The sequence below is a fragment of the Leucoraja erinacea genome, unplaced genomic scaffold (genome assembly GCF_028641065.1).
Source record: "Leucoraja erinacea ecotype New England unplaced genomic scaffold, Leri_hhj_1 Leri_313S, whole genome shotgun sequence".
Classification (NCBI taxonomy): domain Eukaryota; kingdom Metazoa; phylum Chordata; class Chondrichthyes; order Rajiformes; family Rajidae; genus Leucoraja; species Leucoraja erinaceus.
This window is the reverse complement of record NW_026576214.1, coordinates 80131-107329: the sequence shown is the minus strand read 5'-3', so window position 1 is coordinate 107329 and position 27199 is coordinate 80131. Positions and strand designations below refer to the sequence as shown.

Sequence of the window (27199 nt, the reverse complement as noted above, 5' to 3'; positions counted from 1 at the left end):
CTACCCCTCCCACTCCGCCTCCGACCTCTCTGTCCTGGGTCTCCTCCATGGCCACAGCGAGCAGCACCGGAAATTGGAAGAACAGCACCTCATATTCCGTTTGGGGAGTCTACACCCCCGGGGCATGAACATCGAATTCTCCCAATTCTGTTAGTCCTTGCTGTCTCCTCCCCTTCCTCAGCTCCCCTACTATCTCCTCCCACCCTCCAGCCTTCTGGCTACTCCTCCTTTTCCCTTTCTTGTCCCCACCCACCCCCACCCCCGATCAGTCTGAAGAAGGGTTTCGGCCCGAAACGTTGCCTATTTCCTTCGCTCCATAGATGCTGCTGCACCCGCTGAGTTTCTCCAGCTTTTCTGTGTAACCTTCGATTCTCCAGCATCTGCAGTTCCCTCTTAAACACTGACTGTACTGGTCGTTTTGCGCTCAGCGATTTCCTTCGGGCTGGATAAGTGGGTCAGTTGTAAAGAAAACTTTTATCAAATGCATTGGACAAAGTTAAACAAATTTAGGCGTCGTGTCCATTCGATTAATTGGCTTTTAGGCATCATGTCCCTTCGGTATCTTGGATTCCAATTCTTCACTTTGGTTTCTTGTCCTTCAACATCCCGTCCGCACACATGAAGGCACATCCTACCAGATTCAGGGCGCTTTCAGACTCTTGAATCGTCCTCCATTAAAATAAAGGGATAATCACAATCTCACAATCTAACAACAGTAATACCAACAATAAACCAATGTAGCAGCCTGGACGAGGTCAGGAAAAGGCCAGACCCTAGGCAGGTTCAGAAATTGTTTAATGAAGCTCGAGAACACACCGCACCCCAGCAAGCAAGACCTGGGATACCCTGTGGGCAGACAATCATCCCTGTCCACCAAGAGATGAGGGGGATGACCCAAGGAGTGGCCTAACCCCCAGGGACTGCCACCAACAGCAATAGCTCATTGAGGTTCTTGCACTTTTTAATCTGCTCTTTCACTGTAATTGTAACACGGTAGACTACATTCTACACTGGTATATTTATTTTTGTGCTACTTGTACTTTTGTAAGGCTTCATTGTATCATGTATGGTATGATTTGACTGGATAGTATGCAGAGTTTTTCATTGTATCTTGATACATGTGACAATAATAATCTAATTCCAAGGCCATGTATAATTCTGGTGACCAATTCCAGGTACCCACGGTGATCACACACTGACTGTACTTGAAACACACGGTGCCAAGGACAACAACAGGATCGTCAGTCAGAGCCAAAGAGGTGACCAGCCCCGTGATCCCAGGATAGGAACTCCAGCACCCCAACACACCTGAGCTCTGTGAAATATCCCGGGACAGGAGGCCGGACAACTGGATAAATCCTGGGCGTAAATCCTGAAACGTACAACTGGTGAAGATTCACCCAACTGCAATATACAAGACAGGAGCACTGACATCCTGGGAATTCCAGGATAAGAACCACCTCTCTGGGAAAGAGCATACAGATCCCAGGAAGTACATTCACCCAGTGAGAGAGAATGGCGAGTGTTTCATCAACTGTAAATAGCTGGTCTGAAAACCTGAACCCTCCACAACTTGTGAGGGATTTGGGTTTACAGGATCATTATCCTCACAAACTGTCACTGACGTCCATGCGGGAGGTATCCTGGGGTAAACTGGACGACAACAAACCAACTCGACCAGAAGATCTTCCTTGGCGATTTCTCCAAAGGATCCTCTCAGCTAATTCACTGGCGAGGAATCCTGAATGGCCCCCTGCTCAGTACACAGACGGTTACAACAGTAATGATGAAGACTTCAGTGATTTCTTTGAAGTGAAAGAGCCAGGAGATTCGGGGATTAACCCTCTGGATATCATTGCTGCCATTTTCCTCTGTGCCGACCATTCTCTCCAGCAGGAACTGATGCTGAAGATGTCTCTGTGCCAACTTGCATTACCCTTTCTGCTGCCGGAAGGGCACGGTTACCCCAGGGACAAGGTGAGGGGACCCATGGAAGGGCCTGGTGCCACCCTTCTCCTCTGGGCCATGAGGCCCATTGTTAAAATGTGGTGCCCACAATCTCCCACAGGGAACAGCCGCGTTGTGGAGATGCCCATCGTGACAGCAACCGTGCCAACTGTCTCCTTCCTCAGACTCGGAAGGTGCACGGTGTCCAAATCCAAACTCCTCAATCTCACCTTGAGCCAGACCCAGCTGCAGCAGAACATCTTCCTGCACTCCGGGATGGAATGTGGGAATGTGCCCCGTGGGATATCGGATGGGATGGCTGAGATCAGCTGGTATCTACCTTCTGGGAAGAGCAACACAGACATTTTCCCGGAGGCTGCTGCATTCATCAACCTCCGAGGTGATGCTGAAACTTACCAGGGACACACTCGGTTTCTGGCAAAAGTCTCTGCTGCTCTCTTTATTTTCATTGACATTATCGGTGAGAAGGAAAGAGAATTCCTCACCTCTCTCGCACAGTCACCGGCAAAACTCTTTCTGATAGTGAACACTCACATCAATGAGCAACACATCACCCCTGAACAGGTAAAGAAACTGTTCAAAGATCTGAAGTTACAACCTCAACAATGCATTGTTCGGACACATGTAAACGAGGCCGAACTTTTGGAAGAACTTTGTTCTCAGGTAAAACTAGTAATTCTAATGAGTGACAGGGACCAGAGCTTCCTGAGTCTGGAACAAATGGGTGACATTGCGAGAGAAAGTGGGATTCACGTCGATGATCATCATCCTGAAATACAACGGGCCAAGGACCTGACATCCAAACCACAGAGAGAGGCCGACCATGGAGACAGTTGGGGATCAGAGCATCCATCTCACCAGCATTCACCAGGTCTCCCACAGGGAATGATTGGTGTTCCACAAGCTGGAAATAACCAGGATGAAAATCGGAGCCCCCTACAACTTGTGAGGGATTTAGGTTTACAGGATCATTATCCTCACAAACTGTCACTGACGTCCATGCGGGAGATATCCTGGGGTAAACTGGACGACAACAAACCAACTCGACCAGAAGATCTTCCTTGGCGATTTCTCCAAAGGATCCTCACAGCTAATTCACTGGCGAGGAATCCTGAATGGCCCGCTGCTCAATCTTCAAAAGACAACAAAGATGACGTAGAAGATTTCAGCCATTTCTTTCAAGCACAAAGGCCAGGAGATTCTGGGATTAACCCTCTGGATATCATTGCTGCCATTTTCCTCTGTGCCGACCACTCTCTCCAGCAGGAACTGATGCTGAAGATGTCTCTGTGCCAACTTGCATTACCCTTTCTGCTGCCGGAAGGGCACAGTTACCCCAGGGACAAGGTGAGGGGACCCATGGAAGGGCCTGGTGCCACCCTTCTCCTCTGGGCCATGAGGCCCATTGTTAAAATATGGTGCCCACAATCTCCCACAGCGAACAGCCCCGTTGTGGAGATGCCCATCGTGACAGCAACCGTGCCAACTGTCTCCTTCCTCAGACTCGGAAGGTGCACGGTGTCCAAATCCAAAGTCCTCAATCTCACCTTGAGCCAGACCCAGCTGCAACAGAACATCTTCCTGCACTCCGGGATGGAATGTGGGAATGTGCCCCGTGGGATATCGGATGGGATGGCTGAGATCAGTTGGTATCTACCTTCTGAGAAGAGCAACACGGACATTTTCCCGGAGGCGACTGCATTCATCAACCTCCGAGGTGATGCTGAAACTTACCAGGGACACACTCGGTTTCTGGCAAAAGTCTCTGCTGCTCTCTTTATTTTCATTGACGTTATCGGTGAGAAGGAAAGAGAATTCCTCACCTCTCTCGCACAGTCACCGGCAAAACTCTTTCTGATAGTGAACACTTACATCAGTCAGCAACACATCACCCCTGAGCAGGTAAAGAAACTGTTCAATGATCTGAAGTTACAACCTCAACAATGCATTGTTCGGACAAATATAAACGAGGACAAATTTGTGGAAAAACTTCGTTCTCAGATACAACAAGTGATTCTAATGAGTGACAGGGACCAGATCTTCCTGAGTCTGGAACAAATGGGTGACATTGCGAGAGAAAGTGGGATTCAGGTCGATGAACATCAGCCTGAAATACAACGGGCCAAGGACCTAACCAAAATACTGGGCAGTCTTGACCCTGCAGACATCACTGGGTATAAAAAGAGAGTGCTGCCCTTTCATGGAGAGCCCTGGAAAGGACTGTCTAAAGTTGAGAAAGAGAAGTCTCGGATGAAACTCCGTGGGGACAGAACCACAGAGAAGTATAACCACAAGCTGGACCAAGACAAGAAAAGAATCCGGGAAGCTCAGCTCAGACAGAGCCTGTCGGAGGAGATGCAGATATTCATTGACCATCTCACCTGTCCTGGTGGGGATGACAGGGCCATTTTCTTGCAGTGGCTGAAGCTGATGCTGGACAGTAAATCAAGGGAAATCATGGCAAGATTGCGCAGGGATTATAAAGAACTGAGCAAAGACTCAAAGCAGAAGGTCAAGGAGCTGAATGACATGGATCAGAAGATGACTGATAGTTCCCTGGGACTTGAGCACTTCATGAGGGAACTGGGCCAGGTTTATGAACTCTCAGTGACACAACACAACATCAAGCAACAAACACAGATCCACCCACATGTGCTTCAGTTACCGGGTGTTGCTGCTGAACTGTTGCTGGATGGGTTCCCACTGGAGCTCATTGATGGAGACGTCTCCAACGTTCCTGTTTCATGGATCACTGCTGTACTGGAAGCAGTGGCCGAGAAGGTGGGACGTGCTTCCAGAGTGTTTGTGCTGACAGTGATTGGAGTTCAGAGCACAGGCAAGTCCACGCTCCTCAATACAATGTTCTGTTTGCGGTTTGCTGTGAGCAGCGGCCGATGTACTCGAGGGGCCTACATGCAGCTGATGAAGGTCACAGGGAGCCTGGCGGAGGAGCTGGGCTGTGACTTCATCCTGGTCATTGACACGGAGGGGCTGAGAGCTCCAGAACTTGCAACACTAACAGACAGCTACGAACACGACAATGAGCTGGCAACATTCGTGGTGGGATTAAGCAACATAACGTTGGTAAACATAGGCATGGAAAACATCGCAGAGATGAAAGATATTTTACAGATTGTTGTTCATTCCTTACTCCGCATGAAACTGACGGGGAAAAGACCAAAGTGTATATTTGTCCACCAGAATGTTGGAGATGTGAGTGCACATGATCACAATCTGAGAGGCCGTCAGAAACTACTGGAACAGCTGGATAAGATGACAGAGGCTGCAGCAAAACTGGAGAAGGTGGAGGGAGTTACGTTCCGTGATGTGATGGACTATGATGCTGACAAGGACAACTGGTACATCCCTGGTCTGTGGCAAGGTACACCCCCAATGGCTGCCGTCAACACTGGCTACACTGAACACGTCTTCCAACTGAAGAAGAGTCTCATTCAATGTTTACTCAAATGGAAACTAGACCAAGGAGCTTTCACAATCCCAGACTTTACCAAATGGATGACTGGCCTTTGGGAGCAGGTGAAACATGAGAATTTCATTTTCAGCTTCCAGAACAGTCTAGTCGCAGAGGCTTACAACCTGCTCTCTGTGAAGTACAAGGACTGGGAGTGGGAGCTCCGCAAATTCACACACTCCTGGGGAAACGAGGCTGAAAACAGAGTAAACAATGCCAGTGGTGACCTCAACCTACTGCTCCAAACACTGGAACGTGAGATCAGGACGGAGATTAACAAAAGGGAGGGTGAGACTCTGGATAAACTAAAAGCTCTGTTTGAAAGTGGGGCTGATAACGTGCAGCTGATGGAGAAATACAGGGAGGAATTCAAGCTCAGTATCTCCAGTTTATGCAGACGGCTTCAGGATGATTCAATGCAGAGATGTAGGGATGCCGTGAACAGACGTGTGGGACTGCAGGAAGTGGATGCTAGTTGGAATAAATCTCACAAGAAGATCGAACAACAGGTCAAGGAGCTTTTATTAAAGTGTAAAGGGGCAAATCAGGTGTTGGGTGACAAGGAACTGCAAACTGCCTTTGGAAAGATGTGGCAAGACACACTGTCACAGCTGGACTATCAACCCTGTAGAGAAAGAAACATCGAACTGGAGATTGAAAATCTTCTCAGAGAGAACACAGCAACTCAAGGGAGGGTGATTAATGAAATGCTACAAAGAAAACCTCTCTGTAAACAGGGAACTCAGTGCTTTCAAATTGAAGGGAAACACATCAACACGACATGGGTGAGACGTGTTAAAACAGTCAGTATGTCCGCCAACCAATCAGATGTTATTCAGGCAGCAATGATAACACAGTCCCTAGAGGATGAATGCCATCAATGGATCAGTGACATCACAAAAATGGACATGGATTATGACAATAGATATTGTATTGAACTTTTGAATATTATACAGGAGAAAATTAACAATATTTCACACCCAAACTTCACAATGAGTGAGGAATTCAGGGCTGAGTTTAAACTTCACCTGTGTGGTTACGCTGTACCAAGATTCCAAGAGATGCAGACGAGGTTCATCCAGAAACACGACCCGCGGCAAAGACTGGAAAACATGAAGGGTCAATACTTTGATCTCTTCATTGATATTTACACAGAGCAGGATGCGAACCAGAGACTAGCCGAACTGTTTGCACAATCTTGTTTCTTGCCAGCTCTCAGAGACGCCACCCTCAAGTCTCTCAGTGTGAACATAGTGGATGATATGAAACAAAATGACCCTGAGAGCAAGTACAGTCTCCACAACAACTTCACTGTGGCCCTCCTGGTGCACTTGAAACAAAGGGGTACATTTGATGACTATCACCGGTATATCACTGACCTTGAGAATTTGGCCAAAGACTGGCTCCATCACCAGGTTATTGAACACTGCAAGACACAACGTGATGGAGAGAGCACGTTTACCCGTCTGGCTAAAGGAATCCTCACACAGATCACTGGGAAAGCTAAAGAGATTGTTGAGGATGCAGTGATGCAGAACTTTGCTGGAAATGTTCAGAGCTTCCTGGACATGTTTGTTGAAAAGTTAAAGGACAGGATCTCAATGCCCAAAGATGAAATGAAACTCGTTCTGTTTCACAGTGACGGTGATGGCAAGAAATGGGCAGAAGCAGTTCTGCCATCTATTGAAGAGGTGGAGCAGAGACTCCTCAGTGAGGTAACAAGCTGGGATGTCCAAGCAAAGATTGAAGAATTATCCATTAAACCCAGGGATGAGTTGTTCAAAGGGTTATTCAATTGTACCAAGAAATGTCCTTTCTGTGGGGTTTTCTGTGATTCAGAGACCCCGGTACACTCACAGCACTCTTGTAAGCAGCACAGACCTGAAGGACTCAATGGCAATCGATGGATAGACAGTGAATGTCTTGTAACTGACGTCTCCACAGCTTCAGTCACAGGTAAAGGATCATTCACAAATCAACGGTTAAAGAGTCAACGTCTTGTAACTGACGTCTGCACAGCTTTAGTCGCAGGTAATGGATCCTTTAAAAATAACGACACAAATGGGGAATACAAACCCTACAAGGATTACCAAACTGTCAATGATTACTACAAATCCTGGACCATCCAGCGGGAAATTTCCACACAGGCAGCATCCTATTGGAAGAAGGTTTTCTACACTTACAATAAGCAGTTTGCTAAAGAATATGGAGTAAAACCTGCAGAGATCGATGAAGCCTGGAACATTGACTGGGATGTAGTGAGGGGAGATCTGAATAAGACGTATAACACAAACATTCAGTCTTGGTGAGGTGCCTTTACATGACATCACTCAGTTAGAGGTATAAATAGTCTACTTCCCTATAAAGGAAATGGCAGAGAAAATCACACAACATTAAAATTCTAATCTGATTATAAATCATAAAACAATTAGCAGAGCAGAGAGTTTCAACCAATTGCTTATTAAAATTGCTTTTGCAGAAGTACCCAAAATGTTTGAGGGCAAAGCTGTAGACCTTGTCTGTATGGACGTCAGGAAACCTTTCATAAGATTCCGCATAGTGGCTGCTCAAGAAGGTTAGATCGCATGGATCCAGGGAGGGCCAGCTGACTGGACAGAGAATTGGCTTCATGGAAGGAAGCAGAGGTGGTGGTGGAAGGTTGTATTATGGACCGGAGGCCTGTGACTAGTGGTGTGCCCCAGAGATCTGTGCTGTTTGTGCTTTATAAGAACATAGAACAGGACAACACAGGAACGGGCCCTTCAGCCCACAATGTTTATGCCAAACATGGAACCTAGCTACACTGATTTCATCTGAATAAAACTTAGCACAGGCATAATTCAGTTTAAAAATATGTACAAAAACACTTGTTTAAAAGGATATTGGGACGAGGATAGGTGATTGTGAGTGGAATATTTGTTATGCTGATTGTATTGGGAAGGGTGATTATAGGGTGATGGGTTGTAAATATGACTAAGATACTGTATAGTTTATTAGGATTTTTTTCTTTTCTTTTTCTTTTTTTCTTTTTTGTATGGCTTTGTAAATATTTGATTAGTGTTCAAATGTAAATAATTTGGTGTACATATAGTGGCTGGTGTACATATGTACATATAGCTGCTAAATGTGTATGAGATAATTACAAGCAGTTGAATAAGGGGTGGGAATTAATAAGCTTTGGCTTCTTCCTGCTCCTTTTCGGACACATGATTTCATTTATTTATAGATATTGTTTATGACACTTTATAAACAGTTTTGTTTTGTTTTTGTATGCTGTTTCACACTTGCTTTTTATTCTTTTATTCTGTCCGAAATTTCCACCCCGGGAATATAATTGTGATTGTCTTGTGATTGCCTCTCATAATTTTATATACTTCCCTTCAACCTCCAACATTGCAGAGAAAACAATTGTATATTAATGATTTGGATAAGGGGATTGAAGGCTTAGTGGCCAAGTTTGCAAATGATGCTAAGATAGGTGGAGCCCAGCAGTGTAGAGGAAGCAAGGACTCTGGAGAAAGACTTGGACATGTTGGGAGAGTGGGCACAGAAGTGGCAGTTGGAATATAGTGTAGCAAAGTGCGGAGTCATGCATTTTGGTAATAAGAATAAGGCGTAGATAATTTTTTTAATGAAGAGAGAATCCAGAAATTGGAGATGTAAAGGGACTTGGAAGTGCTGGTGCAGGATTCCCATAAAGTTAAATTGCATTAATGAAGGAAAATCCAATGCTGGCATTTATATCAAGAGGACTGGAATACAAAAACAGAGGTATAATGCTGTGCTCTATACATGCTAGTCAGGCCGCATTTGGACAACTGTGAGAAAATGTGTCCCCATATCTGAGGAAGGATGTGCTGGCTCTGGAGAGGGTCCAGAGGAGGTTTACAAGATTGATCTCAGGAATGAGAGGGTTAGCATATGATTAGCGTTTGACGGCACTGGGCCTCTACTCGCTGGAGTTTTGAAGGTTGAGGGCGGGGGACATTGAAACTTACAGAATGGTGAAATGCGTAGATGGAGTGGATGTGGAAAGGATGATTCCACTGGTGGGAGAGTCTAGGACCAGTAATAGCCTCAGAATTTAAGGAGGCTCTTTTAGAAAAGTGAGGAGGAACTTTTTCAGTCAGAGGCTAGTTAATCTGTGGAACTCATTGCCACAGAGGGATGTGGGGGCCAAGTCAGTGGATATTTTCAAGGCAGAGATGGGCACATTTTTGATTAAAACGGGTGACAAGGATTATGAGGAAAAGGCAGGAAAATGGGATTAGGAGGCAGAGATCAGCCATGAATGAATGGCGGAGTAGACTCGATGGGCCAAATGGCCTAAATCTATCCCTATAACTTGTGAACTTGTGAATCGAAGTATATCCAACCTCTCCCTGTAGCTGAAACTCTCTAATCCAGGCAGCATTCTGGTAAACCCCCTCTGCACCCTATCCACAGCCTCCACATCTTTACTGTAACGGGGTGGCCATAACTGCAGGCAATACCCCAAATGTCCAACTGCCTGACTTCCTGACTCTTATATTGAATGACCCAAGCAATGAAGGGAAACATACCGTATGTGTCCTTTACCACCCTATCTACTTCTGCTGCCACCTTCAGTGAGCTATGACCTTGGACTCCAAGATCCCTCTGCACATTAATGCAGTTTAAGGATCTTGCCATTAACTGTATACTTTCCTTACATTCAACCTCTCAAAGTGCAACACCTCACACATGCTCAGGTTAAACCTCATCTGCCATTTCTCTGCCCATTTCTGTAGCTGATCTATATCCCATTGCATCTTAGAAACATAGAAACATAGAAAATAGGTGCAGGAGTAGGCCATTCGGCCCTTCGAGCCTGCACCGCCATTCAATATGATAATGGCTGATCATCCAACTCAGTATCCTGTACCTGCTTCTCTCCATACCCCCTGATCCCTTTAGCCACAAGGGCCACATCTAACTCCCTCTTAAATATTGCCAATGAACTGGCCTCAACTACCTTCTGTGGCAGAGAATTCCAGAGATTCACCACTCTCTGTGTGAAAAATGTTTTCCTCATCTCGGTCCTAAAAGATTTCCCCCTTATCCTTAAACTGTGACCCCCTTGTTCTGGACTTCGTCAACATCGGGAACAATCTTCCTGCATCTAGCCTGTCCAACCCCTTAAGAATTTTGTAAGTTTCTATAAGATCCCCCCTCAATCTTCTAAATTCTAACGAGTACAAGCCGAGTCTATCCAGTCTTTCTTCATATGTAAGTCCTGCCATCCCAGGAATTTGTCTGGTGAACCTTCTCTGTACTCCCTCTATGGCAAGAATGTCTTTCCTCAGATTAGGAGACCAAAACTGTATGCAATACTCCAGGTGTGGTCTCACCAAGACCCTGTACAACTGCAGTAGAACCTCCCTGCTCCTATACTCAAATCCTTTTGCTATGAATGCTAACATACCATTCGCCTTCTTCACTGCCTGCTGCAACTGCATGCCTACTTTAGCATCTACAAACAGCCTTCCTTGCTGTCTGCAACTCCTCCAAATTTGGTACCATCAACAAACTTACTCACAAACCACCCGCATTTACCTCTAGGTCATTTTAGTTTAATTTAGAGATGCAGCAGGGAAACAGGTCCTTTGGCCCACTCTGTCCCAACAACCAGCGATCCCCACACATTAACACAACCCTACACACACTGCGGACAATTTTACATTTGTACCAACCCAATTAATGTGTACGTCTTTGGAATGTGGGAGGAAACTTAAAATCTTGGAGAAAACCTACGTCGGTCACAGGGAGAACATACAAACTCCGTACAGACTAGCTCCCGTAGTCAGGATCTAACTCAGGTCTCTGGGGCTGTAAGGCAGTAGAGCTCTACCACTACACCACCAAGCCGCCCTTATTTATATGGATCACAAACAGCAGAGGTCCCAGCACAGATCCCTACGGAACTCCACTTGTCACAGACCTCATGTTGGAATATCTACCTTCCACCACAACCCTCTGACTAGGCCAGTTCTGAATCCATACGACCAAGTCACTGTGAATACCGTACATCTGAATCTTCTGGATCAGCCTACCATGAGGAACCTTATCAAAAGCCTTACTAAAATACATGTATACAACATCTACTGCTGTACCTTCATCAATCTCCTTCATCACCACCTCAAAAAACTCATTAGTGAGACACGACCTGAGGAACATCAGGTGGCACAAATGATGGCTGCCTCGCCAACGGTCCGTCTTGTCTATTTCCTTTGGTGTTTTTAATTTGTTGTAAAATGTATGTTTTAGTTTATCTTTAGCTTTGTATTATGTGCCGGGGGGTGGGGGGGGGAATGTTTTTTATCTCTTCTCAACGGAGATGCGAATATTTCCATGTTGCATCTCTGTCACACTGCGGCCTAACATGGTGGAGCTGGCGGCCTCTTGCTGGAGACCGTCTTTGGGAGCTCCAACCGCAGGAGCCTGCGGACTTATCATCGCGGTGCTTGCGATCGTTGTCGAGGATCAATCTGGGAATCTCCAACTGCGTGGGTCTGTGGACTTTAACATCATGGAGCTCGCGTTCCCTAGTTAGGGGCCGACTTCGGGAGCTCCAAGTCGCAGGAACTTCGACAGCCCTGATGTAGGAGCTTCGATCGCCTCGTCACGGGAACTTCGACCACTGGCTAGAGCTTCAATCGCCCCGACTGTGGATGGTTCGACTCCCCCGACTGCAGGAGAAAAGGCGAAAAGAAGATAAGACTTTATTGCCTTCCATCACAGTGGGGAATGTGGAGGAGCCGCTGTGGTGGATGTTTATGCCAAATTGTATGTAGTTGTGTCTTGTTGCTTTTTATTGGTATGACTGTATGGCAAATCAAATTCCTTGTATGTTGCAAAACATACTTGGCTAATAAATTATGATTTATGATTACAAAGCCATGTTGACTATCTCTAATTAGCTCATTCTCTTCAAAATGAAACTAAATCCGATCTCAAGGCATTCACTGCAATAGTTTGCCTGAGACTCACAGGCGTAGAGTTCCCTGAATTCTCTCTACTACCTTTCTTAAACTCCCACCCCTTCACCCCCACTCCTCATCTCACCACCACCTTTCCTCTCCCTCCCCTCCTCAGCACCCTCCCCTTGCCCCCACTTCCTCCCTTCTCCCCCTCCCTTCAGCACCTCACCTCATCCCCTTCCCCTAAACCATCATCCCCTTACCCTTCAACCTCAACCCCTCCCCACACCGCTCCCCTCGCTGTATCCCCATTACCTGCACTCCCCCCTCCAAACCCCTCATGTCACCCTCCTCCCCATCTACTCCCTCAGCACTCCTACCCACTCATCCTGCTCGCCCCCTCACTCCCTCCCTCTTTCTCCCTTCCTCACTCTCTCCCCTCACTTTCTCCGTCCCTCACGCTCTCCCTCACTCACTCTCTCCGTCCCTCACGCTCTCTCCCTCACTCACTCTCTCCTCTACCTCCCTCACACTCTCTCCCTCATTCTCTCCCTCCCTCCCCTCACTCTCTCTCTCCCTCATTCACTCTTTCTCTCACTCACTCTCTCCCTCATTTTCTCCCTTCCTCATTCACTCCCTCCCTCATCCTCTCCCTCACAACAGTAGTGTGCGGTGTCATTCAATGGAGCTTGGAAAGAAATGATATTTTAAATAGTTCATTAGTGCTTTATTTGTCACACATACAACTGCACAATAAAATTCACTTTGCAGTATTACACGTGGTCATCCTGCGAGCTCGATGTACTGGAGCAGTTCCCCCAAACCAACGTTCCTGTCCCTCTCCTCCCCTCCACTCACCTCCCCCACATCCCTCTCCTCTCTCTCTCTCCCCTCATCCCCTCCTTCCCCTCCCCTCACCATCCTTGTGCCCTGGGGACACCTCCTGCAGCCGACCTTGATGGCACTGGAGTCATTACCGCGGTTCACCCTCCTACCAGCCCTCGGTCTCCAGCTCCCTCCCGGTGACTCCGTCTACGGAGCCTTGGTGCGAGGTCCCACCGACGCTGAAACTCGGGCGGGTTCCCGGTCCCACCTGAGACGGTGGTGGGAGAGCCGGGCATGTTTGCCGGGAACGTCCCAGCCCGCTGCTTATTCAATGTGGCTGCAGCTAAGAAATGTATTTTATTTTATACACACTGTTAAAATAATAACTTTTGCTTGGTATTAATTCACACGTTCATAATTAGTTTGATTCTTGTCGTACAACATGCCAATCAGCCTATCATGTTCATGTGGACCAGTGGGGACCCATCTCATTAATTCCACCATTAGCCTTCAATCACATAGCTAGATGTACAAAGGCACTTCAAGCGCAGCTTCTTTATAATAATACTATATTAATCCTCATTTCTGCCCCATGTGTGGGCTCCTATATCAATGAGACCAAGCAGGAGAATGAGGTTGAAGGCAGGAGAATGAGGTTGGTGAGAGAGATAGATCAGCCATGATTGAATGGTGGAGTAGACTTGATGGGCCGAATGGCTTATGACCTATGTGCTCTCCCAGTTGCCAAACATTTTAATTCCCAGTCCCATGCTGACCCATTTCTGTCCTGGGCCTCCTCCACTGTCACAGTGAGGCCACATACAAATGGAAGGAACAGCACCTCACTTGGGCAGCTTCCAATCCAGCTGTATGAATATTCATTTCTCCACTCCACCCTCCCACATACTCCTCCCCTCTCCTTCCATCATCATCCTATCTAAATCTAAATGGCGTCAAGTTGGGAAATGGCGACTATCTAAACAGCGTTGGGTTGGGAAAAGGGGAAGTAGAACTGGATCTGGGGGTCCTTGTACATCACTCTATGAAAGTAAACATGCAGGTACAACAGGTAGTGAAGAAAGCCAGTGGCATGTTGGCCTTTATAACAAGAGGAATCGAATATAGGAGCAAAGAGGTCCTTCTGCAGTTGTACAGAGCCCTAGAGTATTGTGTGCAGTTTTGGTCCCCTAATTTGAGGAATGATATTCTTGCTATTGAGGTAGTGCAGCGTAGGTTCACCAGGTTAATTCCCGGGATGGCGGGGTGGCACATGCTGATAGAATGGAGCAACTGGGCTTGTACTCTCTGGAGTTTAGAAGGATTAGAGGGCATCTCATTGAAACATATAAGATTGTTAAGGGTTTGGACACGCTAGAGGAAGGAAACATGTTCCCGATGTTGGGAGAGTCCAGAACCAGGGGCCACAGTTTAAAAATAAGGGATAAGCCATTTAGAACGGAGACGAAGGAACACTTTTTCTCACAGAGAGTGGCGAGTCTGCGGAATTCTCTGCCTCAGAGGGCGGTGGAGGTGGGTTCTCTGGATGCTTTCAAGAGAGGCCTAGATAGGGCTCTTCAAAATAGCAGAGTCAAGGGATATGGGGAGAAGGCAGGAACGGGGTACTGATTGGGGATGATCAGCCATGATCACATTGAATGGCGGTGCTGGCTCGAAGGGCCAAATGGCCTACTCCTGCATCTATTGTCTATCCCACTAGTTCCACTGTTTGCTTTCCATGTAACCTTGTCATTAACACGTATTCTCCGGCCATCAATGGACCATTATGGACTCCACCCTCCCTGAGGTCATCTGTTGCATCCCTGTTTACTCTGAAGAATGGTTCTGACCCAAAATGTCACCTATTCCTTTTCTCCAGAGATGCTGCCTGACTCGGATGGAATAGGAATAGTTTATTGTCCCATGTGAGTAGGTAGAGTGAGATTTTTTGCTTGCATACACCATGTATACAAATAGCAGCACCTACGTCGCTGACAAAGTTACAAAGCACGCCGGCTCCCCCTTTTGTTGCCCTCTCCAACAGTTACCCCAAGCCGGGTCCCCTTGTCATTTGTACCCCCCTTCCCAATTGTCCATTGTCCCCCCCCCCCCCCTCCCTCACGCTGAGTCCTCCATTGTTCTTCCCCTCCCCATTCACAGTGGTCCTCACTATCATCGACCGTCGACCTTCGAGGCATCACCGCCGCGGCGAGGCTTCACCTCCGCTGAGGCCCTATCGTTGCGAGGCTTCACCGTTGCCGCCGCCCCACTTCACACCTCCGTGGTGCCGATCCAGGCCCCAGCCGCGGACTTTTCCCCCACGGTCCCGGCTGGCCCCCGCCCCGGGCTTCTACTTCACACGAGACCCTCCGTGGTGCCGATCCCGTCAGGAAGCTTTCTAGCCCCAGCCGCGATGAGTTATTCCAGCATTATGTGTCTATGGTATAAACCAACATCTGCAGTTCCTTACTTCATACATCTGCAATGCTGGTTAACATTGTGAATTATCTCCATCAGATATGAGATTATTGCAAAGGTATCAAGAAGTGTGGTTACAATTGTATAGGACGGTTCTGGTCACCTTGTTTAAGAAAGGGTATAGGTGTATTGGATGTGGTTTAAATGAAATTACAAAGTGAATTCCAAGAATAAGATACGAATCACAAAAGGAATCAGATTATTCTATGAAATAATCTGTACTGTTCTATGAAAGGCTAAAGAAGTTCAATATTGTTCTATATATCCTCACCCAACAAACCTATATTCTCTAGATCTTGATTCCCCTATCTTAGGTAAAAGACTGCATTCTCCCAGTATGTTTCCCTCATGATTTTGACACTTCTATAATATCACAATTTAATTACGAGGATATTGCCAGGACTTGAGGGTCTGAGCTATAAGGAGAGGTTATGAGGGAGCTGCCGGCTGGCGCGGAGCTGATTAAGACCGTACTCGGCCGGTTGCTGCCGCGAACAAGGACGAGCCCAGCGACCGAGTGAGGAGGAACATCGGTGAGAGTGGGGGAGGGGGTGTGCATTCAAGGCCTGCTTGAATGCCTGCGGTCGGTCAGTCGAGAATGGGCCGCATCAGCCCCAGCGGTCAGTGAATGCCGGAGGTCAGTCGAGGACGGGTCGCGTCAGCCATCGAGAACAGAGCAGGACCCAACATTGGGGGCTGCCGAGAACAAAGGAATAAAGTGCCAAGGAATAAAGTCCTAGCCTGCCCAACCTAATCTTATAAATCTGACCCTTATGTCCCAGAGTCACACAGCATGGAAACTGACCCTTTGGCCCAACTTGCCCACACTGGCTAACATGTCCCAGCTTCACTAGACCCACCTGCCAACAATTGGCCCACATCCTATCCATGTACCTGTCTAAATGCTTCTTAAATGCTGGGATAGTCCCTGCCTTCTCTGCTATATCCTCTGGCAGCTCATTCCATAACCCACCACCCTTTGTGTGAAAAATTGAGCCCTCTCATCTACCTATATTACTAAATCTCTGTTCTTGACCGCTTTTGGGCGTCTGTGCTGCGATTTCCGAGAGAACGTCGCCACCTACGGCCGTCATTTTTGGCCACCTCGCTCAGAGCCCCCCTCCGCCACATGTGTGCCGAGGATTTTTTCCGTCGATGAAAAAATACATAGATATTAATGTTTTTACAAAATTCACCATTCTCTCTGCTGCCCCTGCTGGATGGAGGGGGAGGGACTATAAAACCAGGAAGTGGCGAGCCTCAATTAATCTCTGCAAGATGGAGCTCTGTCAATTAATCTCTGTCACTCTGAGCTTTGAATGACAAACAAATGTCTACATCACTGTGAGTACCCTTAATGTGGTTTGAAAATGAATATATGGTTAGTTTGAAATAAAAAAGCACTGCCTGCAAATGGTTGTTTGGGTTTGTGTTGAAGTAAAAAGGCACTCTCTTTCTCTCTCCCTCCCCTCCTCTCTCTCCCACTTCTCTCTCCCTATCCCTCTCTTTCTCTCCCTATCTCTCTCTTTCTCCCCCGTCTCTCTCCCTCTCTCTCACTCTCTCTCTCCCCCCCTCCTCTGCCCCCTCTCTGTCTCCCCTCCCCCTCTCTCTCTCCATCCCCTCTCTCCTCTCCTCCTCTCCCCCCCTCCTCCCCTCCCCCCTCTCCTTCTCCCCCCCCTCCTCTCCCCCCTCTCCCCCGCCTCGTCTCTCCTTCTCTCCCCCCTCTCCCCTCTCCTCTCCTCTCCCCTCCTCTCTCCCTCCCCCTCCCCCTCCCCTCCCCCCCCCTCCCCCTCTCCCCTCTCCCCCCCCTCCTCCCCCCCCCTCTTTTTCTCCCCTCCATCTCCCACTGTCCCTCCCCTAAACCCCCCTCCACTCCCCCTACTGCCTTCCCTCCACCCACCCTCCCCCTCCCTCCTCCCAACCCCACCTCTCCCCCTCCCCTCACCTCACCCCCCTCCCCCCCTCCCTCCCCTCTCAACCCCCTCCCCTCCACACCACCTACCCTTCCTCCCCCTCCCTGCCCCCCCTCTCTCCCCCCTCTCCCCCTCTCTCTCCCCCCTCACTCTCTCTCCCCCCCCCCCCCCCCCTCACCCACCCCTCCCTCTTCTCCTCCTCTCCACCACCCCCCTATCCCTCCTGCCCCTCTCTCTGTGTGTGTCTCTCTCTCTCTCTGTCTCTGCCCCTTCTCTCTCTGCCCTAACTCTCTACCCCTGCCCACCCCCCCCCCCCCCCCCCCCACCCTAGACTGCAAGTTTGGAGCTATGCGTCAGTAGATAGGGTGGTTAAAAGGAGCAAATTAATAATATTAATATAATATCAAGGGGGGGTAATTAGCGTGAGTGTGGGGGGGGGGGGAGAGTTAGTGTGTGTAACGCTGCATGCCGCATCCCCCCCCCCCCACCACGTTGGGGGAACAGACCACTTGGTCTAGTATATTACTAGATCTCTGATCTTGACTGCTTTTGGCCTACTGTGCTGCGATTTCCGACAGTACGCCGCAACCTACGGCCGTCATTTTTGGCCACCTCACTCAGAGCCCCCCTCCGCCTTACGGGTGCGGAGGATTTTTCCCATCGATGACAAATCAGAGAGATATCAATGTTTTTTAAAAATTCACCATTCTCTCTGCTGCCCCTGCTGGAAGGAGGGGGAGGGACTATAAAACCAGGAAGTGGTGTGCCTCACTCACTCTCTGCAAGATGGAGGTCATGTCTCTCTGAGCTCTGAATAACACTGAACAAATGTCTACACAACTTGAGTACCCTGAATGTGGTTTGTAAATGAAAATATGGTTGGCTTGAAGTAAAAAGGCACCACCTGCAAATGGTTGTTTGGGGGTTTGGGTTGAAGTAAAAAGGAACTCTCTTCTCACTCCCCTCCCCACTCTCTCCCTATCTCTCTCTCTTTCTCCCCCCTTGTCTCGCTCCCTCTCTCTCTCTCTCCCCTCTCTCTCTCCCTCTCTCTCTCTCTCCCCTCCTCCCTCTCCCCCCTCTCTCTCCCCTCTCCCTCTCTCCCCCTCCACCTCTCTCTCCCCTCCTCCCCTCCCCTCTCTCTCTCCCCCCCCCCCCCCCTCCCCCTCTCTCCCCCCCACTTCCCTCTCCCCCCCTCCCTCTCTGGTGAGGAATCCTGAAAGGCCCCTTGCTCAGTCGTCAAAAGACAACAAAGATGACGTTGAAGATTTCAGCCATTTCTTTCAAGCACAAGGGCCAGGAGATTCTGGGATTAACCCTCTGGATATCATTGCTGCCATTTTCCTCTGTGCCGACCATTCTCTCCAGCAGGAACTGATGCTGAAGATGTCTCTGTGCCAACTTGCATTACCCTTTCTGCTGCCAGAAGGGCAGTTATCCCAGGGCCAAGGTGAGGGGACCCATGGAAGGGCCTGGTGCCACCCTTCTCCTCTGGGCCATGAGGCCCATTGTTAAAATGTGGTGCCCACAATCTCCCACAGGAAACAGCCGCATTGTGGAGATGCCCATCGTGACAGCAACCGTGCCAACTGTCTCCTTCCTCAGACTCGGAAGATGCACGGTGTCCAAATCCAGAGTCCTCAATCTCACCTTGAGCCAGGCCCAGCTGCAGCAGAACATCTTCCTGCACTCCGGGATGGAATGTGGGAATGTGCCCTGTGAGATATTGGATGGAATGGCTTAGATCAGCTGGTATCTACTTCTGGGAAGAGCAACACGGACATTTTCCCGGAGGATCTGTCCTGGTCCCTCAATACCACCAAACTGATCAAAAAGACGCAGCAGCGCCTCTACTCTCTGAGGAGGCTTAAGAAAGTTCACCTGTTCCCCCAGATCCTGTCCAACTACTACCGCTGTACCATTGAAAGCATCCTGACCACCTGCTTCACTGTATGGTACAGCAACGGGTGGTGACAACCGCTCATCACATCATTGGAGCCCCGCTCCCTGCCATGCATGCCCCCCATCGCAAAAGAGCAACACGGACATTTTCCCGGAGGCTGCTGCATTCATCAACCTCCGAGGTGATGCTGAAACTTACCAGGGACACACTCGGTTTCTGGCAAAAGTCTCTGCTGCTCTCTTTATTTTCATTGACGTTATCGGTGAGAAGGAAAGAGAATTCCTCACCTCTCTCGCACAGTCACCGGCAAAACTCTTTCTGATAGTGAACACTTACATCAGTGAGCAACACATCACCCCTGAGCAGGTAAAGAAACTGTTCAAAGATCTGAAGTTACAACCTCAACAATGCATTGTTCGGACAAATGTAAACGAGGCCAAACATGTGGAAAAACTTCGATCTCAGGTTAAATAAGTGATTCTAATAAGTGACAGGGACCAGAGCTTCCTGAGTCTGGAACAAATGGGTGACATTGCGAGAGAAAGTGGGATTCAGGTCGATGAACATCAGCCTGAAATACAACGGGCCAAGGACCTGACCAAAATACTGGGCAGTCTTGACCCTGCAGACATCACTGGGTATAAAAAGAGAGTGCTGCCCTTTCATGGAGAGTCCTGGCAAGGGCTGTCTAAAGTTGAGAAAGAGAAGTCTCGGATGAAACTCCGTGGGGACAGAACCACAGAGAAGTATAACCACGAGCTGAACCAAGACAAGAAAAGAATACGTGAAGCTCAGCTCAGACAGAGCCAGTCGGGGGAGTTGCAGATATTCATTGACCACCTCACCTGTCCTGGTGGGATGACAGGGCCATTTCCAGTGATTGGAGTTCAGAGCACAGGCAAGTCCACGCTCCTCAATACAATGTTCCGTTTGTGGTTTGCTGTGAGCAGCGGCCGATATACTCGAGGGGCCTACATGCAGCTGATGAAGGTCACAGGGAGCCTGGCGGAGGAGCTGGGCTGTGACTTCATCCTGGTCATTGACACGGAGGGGCTGAGAGCTCCAGAACTTGCAACACAAACAGACAGCTACGAACACGACAATGAGCTGGCAACATTCGTGGTGGGATTAAGCAACATAACGTTGGTAAACATAGGCATGGAAAACATCGCAGAGATGAAAGATATTTTACAGATTGTTGTTCATTCCTTACTCCGCATGAAACTGACGGGGAAAAGACCAAAGTGTATATTTATCCACCAGAATGTTGGAGATGTGAGTGCACATGATCACAATCTGAGAGGCCGTCAGAAACTACTGGAACAGCTGGATAAGATGACAGAGGCTGCAGCAAAACTGGAGAAGGTGGAGGGAGTAACATTCCATGATGTGATGGACTATGATGCTGACAAGGACAACTGGTACATCCCTGGTCTGTGGCAAGGTACACCCCCAATGGCTGCCGTCAACACTGGCTACAGTGAACACGTCTTCCAACTGAAGAAGAGTCTCATTCAATGTTTACTCAAAGGGAAACCAGACCAAGGAGCTTTCACAATCCCAGACTTTTCCAAATGGATGACTGGCCTTTGGGAGCAGGTGAAACATGAGAATTTCATTTTCAGCTTCCAGAACAGTCTAGTCGCAGAGGCTTCCAATCTGCTCTCTGTGAAGTACAAGGACTGGGGAGTGGGAGCTCCGCAAATTCACACATTCCTGGGGAAACAAGGCTGAAAACACAGTAAACAATGCCAGTGGTGACCTCAACCTACTGCTCCAAACGCTGGAACGTGCGATCAGGACGGAGATTAACAAAAGGGATGGTGAGACTTTGGATAAACTAAAAGCTCTGTTTGAAAGTGGGGCTGATAACGTGCAGCTGATGGAGAAATACAGGGAGGATTTCAGGCTCAGGATCTCCAGTTCATGCAGACGGCTTTAGGACGATTCAATGCCTAGCCCCCCTCCATATCAAGGGGACGGAGGTGGAACGTGTTTCCAGCTTCAGGTTCCTGGGGGTCAACATCTCCGATGACCTCTCTTGGACCCACAATACCTCAACTTTGATCACCAGCGTCTCTTCTTCCTGAGGAGACTGAAGAAGGTCCATCTGTCTCCTCAGATCCTGGTGAACTTCTACCGCTGCACCATTGAGAGCATCCTTACCAACACTTTCCGCTGCAACCGCAAGAAATGCAACACCTGTCCCTTCACCTCCCCCCTTGACTCCATTCAAGGACACAAGTAGTCGTTCCAGGTGCGACAAAGGTTCACCTGTATCTCCTCCAACCTCATCTACTGCCTCCGCTGCTCTAGATGTCAGCTGATTTACATCAGGGAGACTAAGCGGAGGTTGGGCGATCGTTTCGCCGAACACCTCCGCTCAGTCTGCAATAACCTACCTGATCTCCCGGTGGCTCAGCACTTCAACTCCCCCTCCCATTCCCAATCCGACCTCTCTGTCCTGGGTCTCCTCCATTGCCAGAGTGAGCAACACCGGAAATTGGAGGAACAGCACCTCATATTCCGCCTGGGTAGCTTGCGTCCGATGGAATGAACATTGAATTCTCCCAATTTTGCTAGCCCTTGCTGTCTCCTCCCCTTCCTTAACCCTCGAGCTGTCTCCTCCCATCCCCCCGCCCTCGGGCTCCTCCTCCTCCCTTTTTCCTTCCTTCTCCCCCCCCCACCAATCTGAAGAAGGGTTTCGGCCCGAAACGTCACCTATTTCCTTCGCTCCATAGATGCTGCTGCACCCGCTGAGTTTCTCCAGCATTTTGTGTACCGATAGTATGGCAACTGCTCTGTCTCCGACCGGAAAGCACTGCAGAGGGTGGTGAAAATTGCCCAACGCATCACCGGTTCCTCGCTCCCCTCCATTGAGTCTGTCCAAAGCAAGCGTTGTCTGCGGAGGGCGCTCAGCATCGCCAAGGACTGCTCTCACCCCAACCATGGACTGTTTACCCTCCTACCATCCAGGAGGCGCTACAGGTCTCTCCGTTGGCAGACCAGCAGGTCCAGGAACAGCTTCTTCCCTGCGGCTGTCACTCTAGCGACTGATCCTGTTACTGCTATCTAAATGTGCCACTATTTCATCTTTTATAATTGACTCCAGCATCCTCCCCACCACCGATGCCAGGCTAACTGGTCTATAATTCCGTTTTCTCTCTCTCGCCTTTTTTTATTTTTAGTTTGTTAAAAGTTTTGTTTTGGAGGTCTTTTCGTCTTTTTTATGTGGGGGATGGGGGGGGAAAGTGTTTTTTTCCAGTCCCTACCTGGGTGACGATATACGTCCTTCCTCAGAGCTGCATCTTCGCCCCCTCCTCGCGGCCTACCACCTGGATTGGAGCGGCCTTTCCTGCAGGAGACTGCACGGAGCTTCGAGCTGCAGCTTCAGTGCAGCACTGAGGTACCATCGCGGAGCGGGCGATGCCTTACCCGGGTTACCGTGTGGAGCTCCAAAGTGCTGTGACTGCCGACATCAACATCGTGGAGCTGTGGGGTCTGTGGAGCGTCCAGCCACGGTGGCGCTGTCTTTAAACACTGCGGAGCCTGGGATCTTTCGCCGAGATCGTCAGTGTTGGAGCTCCGACCAGGGCGGCCTGTGGACTTTGGAAGCTGCAGTCGTTTCAGAACTACAAGCCGCTGAAGAGCGTTCTTCCGACGCCGGTGTTCCATCATTCTGGCGAGAGGGCTGAAACATCGGGCCTCCCTACTGGCGACTGCGGAGTCCTCAATATGCCCCGACCATGGGTGAACAAGAGAAAGTGGACTGAACTTTGCCGCTTTCCCTCACGGTGGGAAGCATTGTGGGGGATGTTTTTATGTTTAATGTTAAATTCTTTAATGTTATGTTTATTTTATTGGTGTGCTGCAAAGGCAACTCAAATTTCACTACACCAATTGGTGTATCAGGGCTCTCACTTAACTTTGTTTACCTGTTACCAGCCAAGCAACCTTGGCAGCTTTTTAGGTTGCCAAATGACAGTTAGGTGGTCATTTAAGACGGTTTGCATGGCGCGTGTGATAATATGCTCGGACGAAGTGTGTAGTTACCAGTCGGAATCATGGTCAATGAAGCATTCACATATTATTTCTGCTTCAAATAAAGTCACAAACTAAACATATTCACCAATCAAGACATGATATATACCACAATGACGTGCAGCAAAATTATAATACAGTATCTCAACTCTTTTTACACATTGCAATTAATGCAATTTCTATTAGTTCTTTCCACTTCCAAACAAAAATGTGGTTGGATTATTCAGCGTATGATCAACCTGTGTCAATAAATCCTGGACCATTGTAACATATATGCTTAACCATGCACACTACAGATTGATGCAAACATGTTTTCTGTGAAGGACCAAAAATTATCATGACATGGCCGTAGCATGGGTCGTTATTGCTATTGGTACAGAAACACTCTAATTTCTACTGATCCATCCAAAATATATTTCTCAATGTTTCTTGTTTAAAGCCTGCACATTCACCCAAAATACTTATTTATTTATCATCTAATAACAGACAAGCCTGCAGCATGGAATTATGTCAACAATCCTGATTTTGGCAAATAATAAAATGTCCTAATTTTGTCCAACTAACAGCTGACAATTATCCCATTCCTTAGTTTGCATCCGAGTAAAATTTATTTCAAAATGCATTGATAGTTTACGATTATTTAAATGGTAAATGTATCTTCAGAAGCGTTTTCATTTTGCATGTTAAAACCCACCTGAGAACCATGGGCGATTTTGCAATTTTACTGACGGATTTTTCACTTTTAAAACTTTTCATATAACAAATGAATAAAGATAAAAAAGTCAATAATGCCTTACTTTTGATGAAATGCAGCGAGCAAACGCGATAATTCCCGATATTTTGGATCTTTAAATCTCCACGACAAATGTCCGCTGATCACTTCCGCTGGATTTGCACCTTCAGCTCCCTCTTGAATTTACCTTAGTTTCTATCTTTTTTTTGGACTGTAAATTTAGGTAGCTGTGCCTCACGGTCACCCCGACTGGCACAGTAAATTGCAGCTCAAAAACTGGCCGTTTTCGATGTTTTTAACGGGTGTGAAAGTGCGTGTTTTCCCATTCACTAACATGTACCGGAAGTATAACATGTACTCCACTTCAAATTTTCGGTCACGTGGGTGCGGATCTGCGCTCCAGTGACCTTTCGTGAAATCACCCTATAAACCAGTATTTGCAGTGCCAAGCTGGGCAAATGACTTGCCGTTTAGGTCGCCCAGCGGCACTTTGGGTGGTCAACGGCACCCAGGCAACCGCTAATTTCAAGCCCTGTATATGTGACAATAAATGTCCTTTGCCGCTACCCTCCAAACCACAGGAACTGATCCTGAATCTATAGGACTGTGGAAAATTATCACCAATGCGTCCACGATTTTTCGAGCCACTTACATGAGAACCCTGAGATGCAGACCATCAGGCCCTGGGAATTTATCAGCCTTCTGTCCCATCAGTCTACCCAGCACCATTTCCTGCCTAATATGGATTTCCTTCAGTTCCTCCGTCACCTCAGATCCTCTGGCCACTAGTATATCAGGACCATTATTTGTGGCTTCCTTAGTGAAGACGGATCCAAAGTACCTGTACCACTCATCTGCCATTTCCTTGTTCCCCTCAATAAATTCACCTTTTTCAGTCTTCGAGCGTCCAACTTTGATCTTAACTAGTTGTTTCCTCTTCACTTACCTAAAGAAACTTTTAACATCCTCCTTTAAATTCTTGGCTAGCTTACCTTTGTACCTGATCTTTTCTCCCCTATTGCCTTTTTAGCTATCTTCTGTTGCTCTTTAAACATTGCCCAATCTTCTTGCTTCCTGCTCATCTTTGCTACGTTGTACGTCTTCTCTTTTATTTTTATACTGTCTCTGACGTCCCTTGTCAGCCACGGTCGCCCCTTACTCCCCTTGGAATCTTTCTTCCTCTGTGGAATGAACTGATCTTGCACCTTTTGTATTATTCCCAGAAATATCTGCCATTGTTGTTCCACTGTCATCCCTACTAGGGTATCTTTCCAGTCAACTTTGGCCAGCTCCTCCCTCATGGCTTGATAGTCACCTTTATTCAACTGATGAAGAGAGCACGTTTACCCGTCTGGCTAAAGGAATCCTCGCACAGATCACTGGGCAAGCTAAAGAGATTGTTAAGAATGCAGTGATGCAGAACTTTGCTGGAAATCCTCAGAGCTTCCTGGACATGTGTGTTGAAAAGTTAAAGACCAGAATCTCAATGCCCAAAGATGAAACTCGTTCTGGTTCACTGTGACGGTGATGGCAAGAAATGGGCAGAAGCAGTTCTCCCATTGATGAAGTGGAGCGGAGACTCCTCAGTGAGGTAACAGGCTGGGATGTCCAAGCAAAGATTGAAGAATTATCCATTAAACCCAGGGATGCGCTGTTCAAAGGGTTATTTGGTTGTATTAAGAAATGTCCTTTCTGTGGGGTTTTCTGTGATTCAGAGACACTCACAGCACTCTTGTAAGCAGCACATACCTAAATGACTCAGTAGCTATCGATGGAGAGATAGTGAAGTCTTGTAACTGACATCTACACAGCTTAGGTCGCAAGTGATGCATCGTTTAAAAATAATGATACAAAATTGGAATACAAACCCTACAAGGATTACCAAACTGTCAATGATTACTACAAATCCTGGACCATCCAGCGGGAAATTTCCGCACAGGCAGCATCCTATTGGAAGAAGGATTTCTACATTTTCAATGAGCAGTTTTCTGAAAAATATAAAGCAAAACCTGCAGAGATCGATGAAGCCTTGGATGTAGTGAGGGGAGATCTGAATGAGGCGTATACCACAAACCTTCAGTCTTGGTGAGCTGCCTTCACATGACATCGCTCAGTTAGAGGTAGAAATGGACAAACTACTTCCCTTTAAAGAAAATGCCAGAAAAAAAAATCACACAACAATAAAATTCAAATATGATTATAAATCGTAAAACAATTAGCAGAGGCAGAGCAGATAGTTTCAACCAATTCTACGAGAATGTTGCCAGGACTCGAGGGGCTGGGCTATGGAGATAAGTTGAACAAGCTAGGACTCTGTTCCTTGGAGCGCAGGAGGATGAGGGGTGATCTTATAGAGGTGTACAAAATCATGAGAGAATTAGATTGGGTAGACACACAGAGTCTCTTGCCCAGAGTAGGGCAATCGAGAACCACAGGACATAGGTTTAAGGTGAGAGGGGAAAGATTTATGGAACAAGCATATTTTTGGAAGGTGTATGAGATTTATGGAAGGTGTATGGAACGAGCTGCCAAAGCAGGTAGTTGAGGCAGGTACTATCAGAACTTTTAAGAAACATTTACACAGGTACATGGATAGGACAGGTTTAGAGGGATGTGGGCTAAACGCAAGTTGGTGGGACTAGTGTAGGTTGGACATGTTGGCTGTTGTGGGCAAGTTGGGCCGGTTTCTACACTGTATTTTCTATGGCTGTATTTTCTTTTAAAAATTGCTTTTACAGAAGTAAGCGAAAAGGTTGAGAGCAAAAGAATGAGAACATCTTAAATGGCCTGGTAAGTGTAGGAAAGAACTGCAGATGCTGGTTTAAATTGAAGGTAGATACAAAATGCTGCAGTAACTCAGGCAGCATCTCTGGAGAGAAGGAATTGGAGACGGCTCACACTTGGTGTCCACTCTATCTACGCCTCTCAGAATTT

The 27199-nt window shown here is 47.7% G+C and overlaps 1 protein-coding gene and 1 pseudogene across 2 annotated transcripts in view; both read left to right on the top strand.

Annotated features, from left to right (window-relative positions):
* LOC129693497 (interferon-induced very large GTPase 1-like) overlaps positions 1 to 12364 on the top strand; it is a 50549-nt gene extending 38185 nt beyond the window's left edge. For both annotated transcript variants that reach the window (XM_055630308.1, XM_055630307.1), the window contains one exon: positions 1176 to 12364. In XM_055630308.1, the coding sequence (XP_055486283.1) occupies positions 1516 to 7749 (6234 nt within the window). In that variant the 5' untranslated portion in view covers positions 1176 to 1515 and the 3' untranslated portion in view covers positions 7750 to 12364. The remainder of the gene's footprint in view (positions 1 to 1175) is intronic.
* Positions 12365 to 18791: 6427 nt separating this feature from the next.
* On the top strand, positions 18792 to 26439 carry LOC129693498 (up-regulator of cell proliferation-like; annotated as a pseudogene).
* The last annotated feature ends 760 nt before the right edge of the window (positions 26440 to 27199 follow it).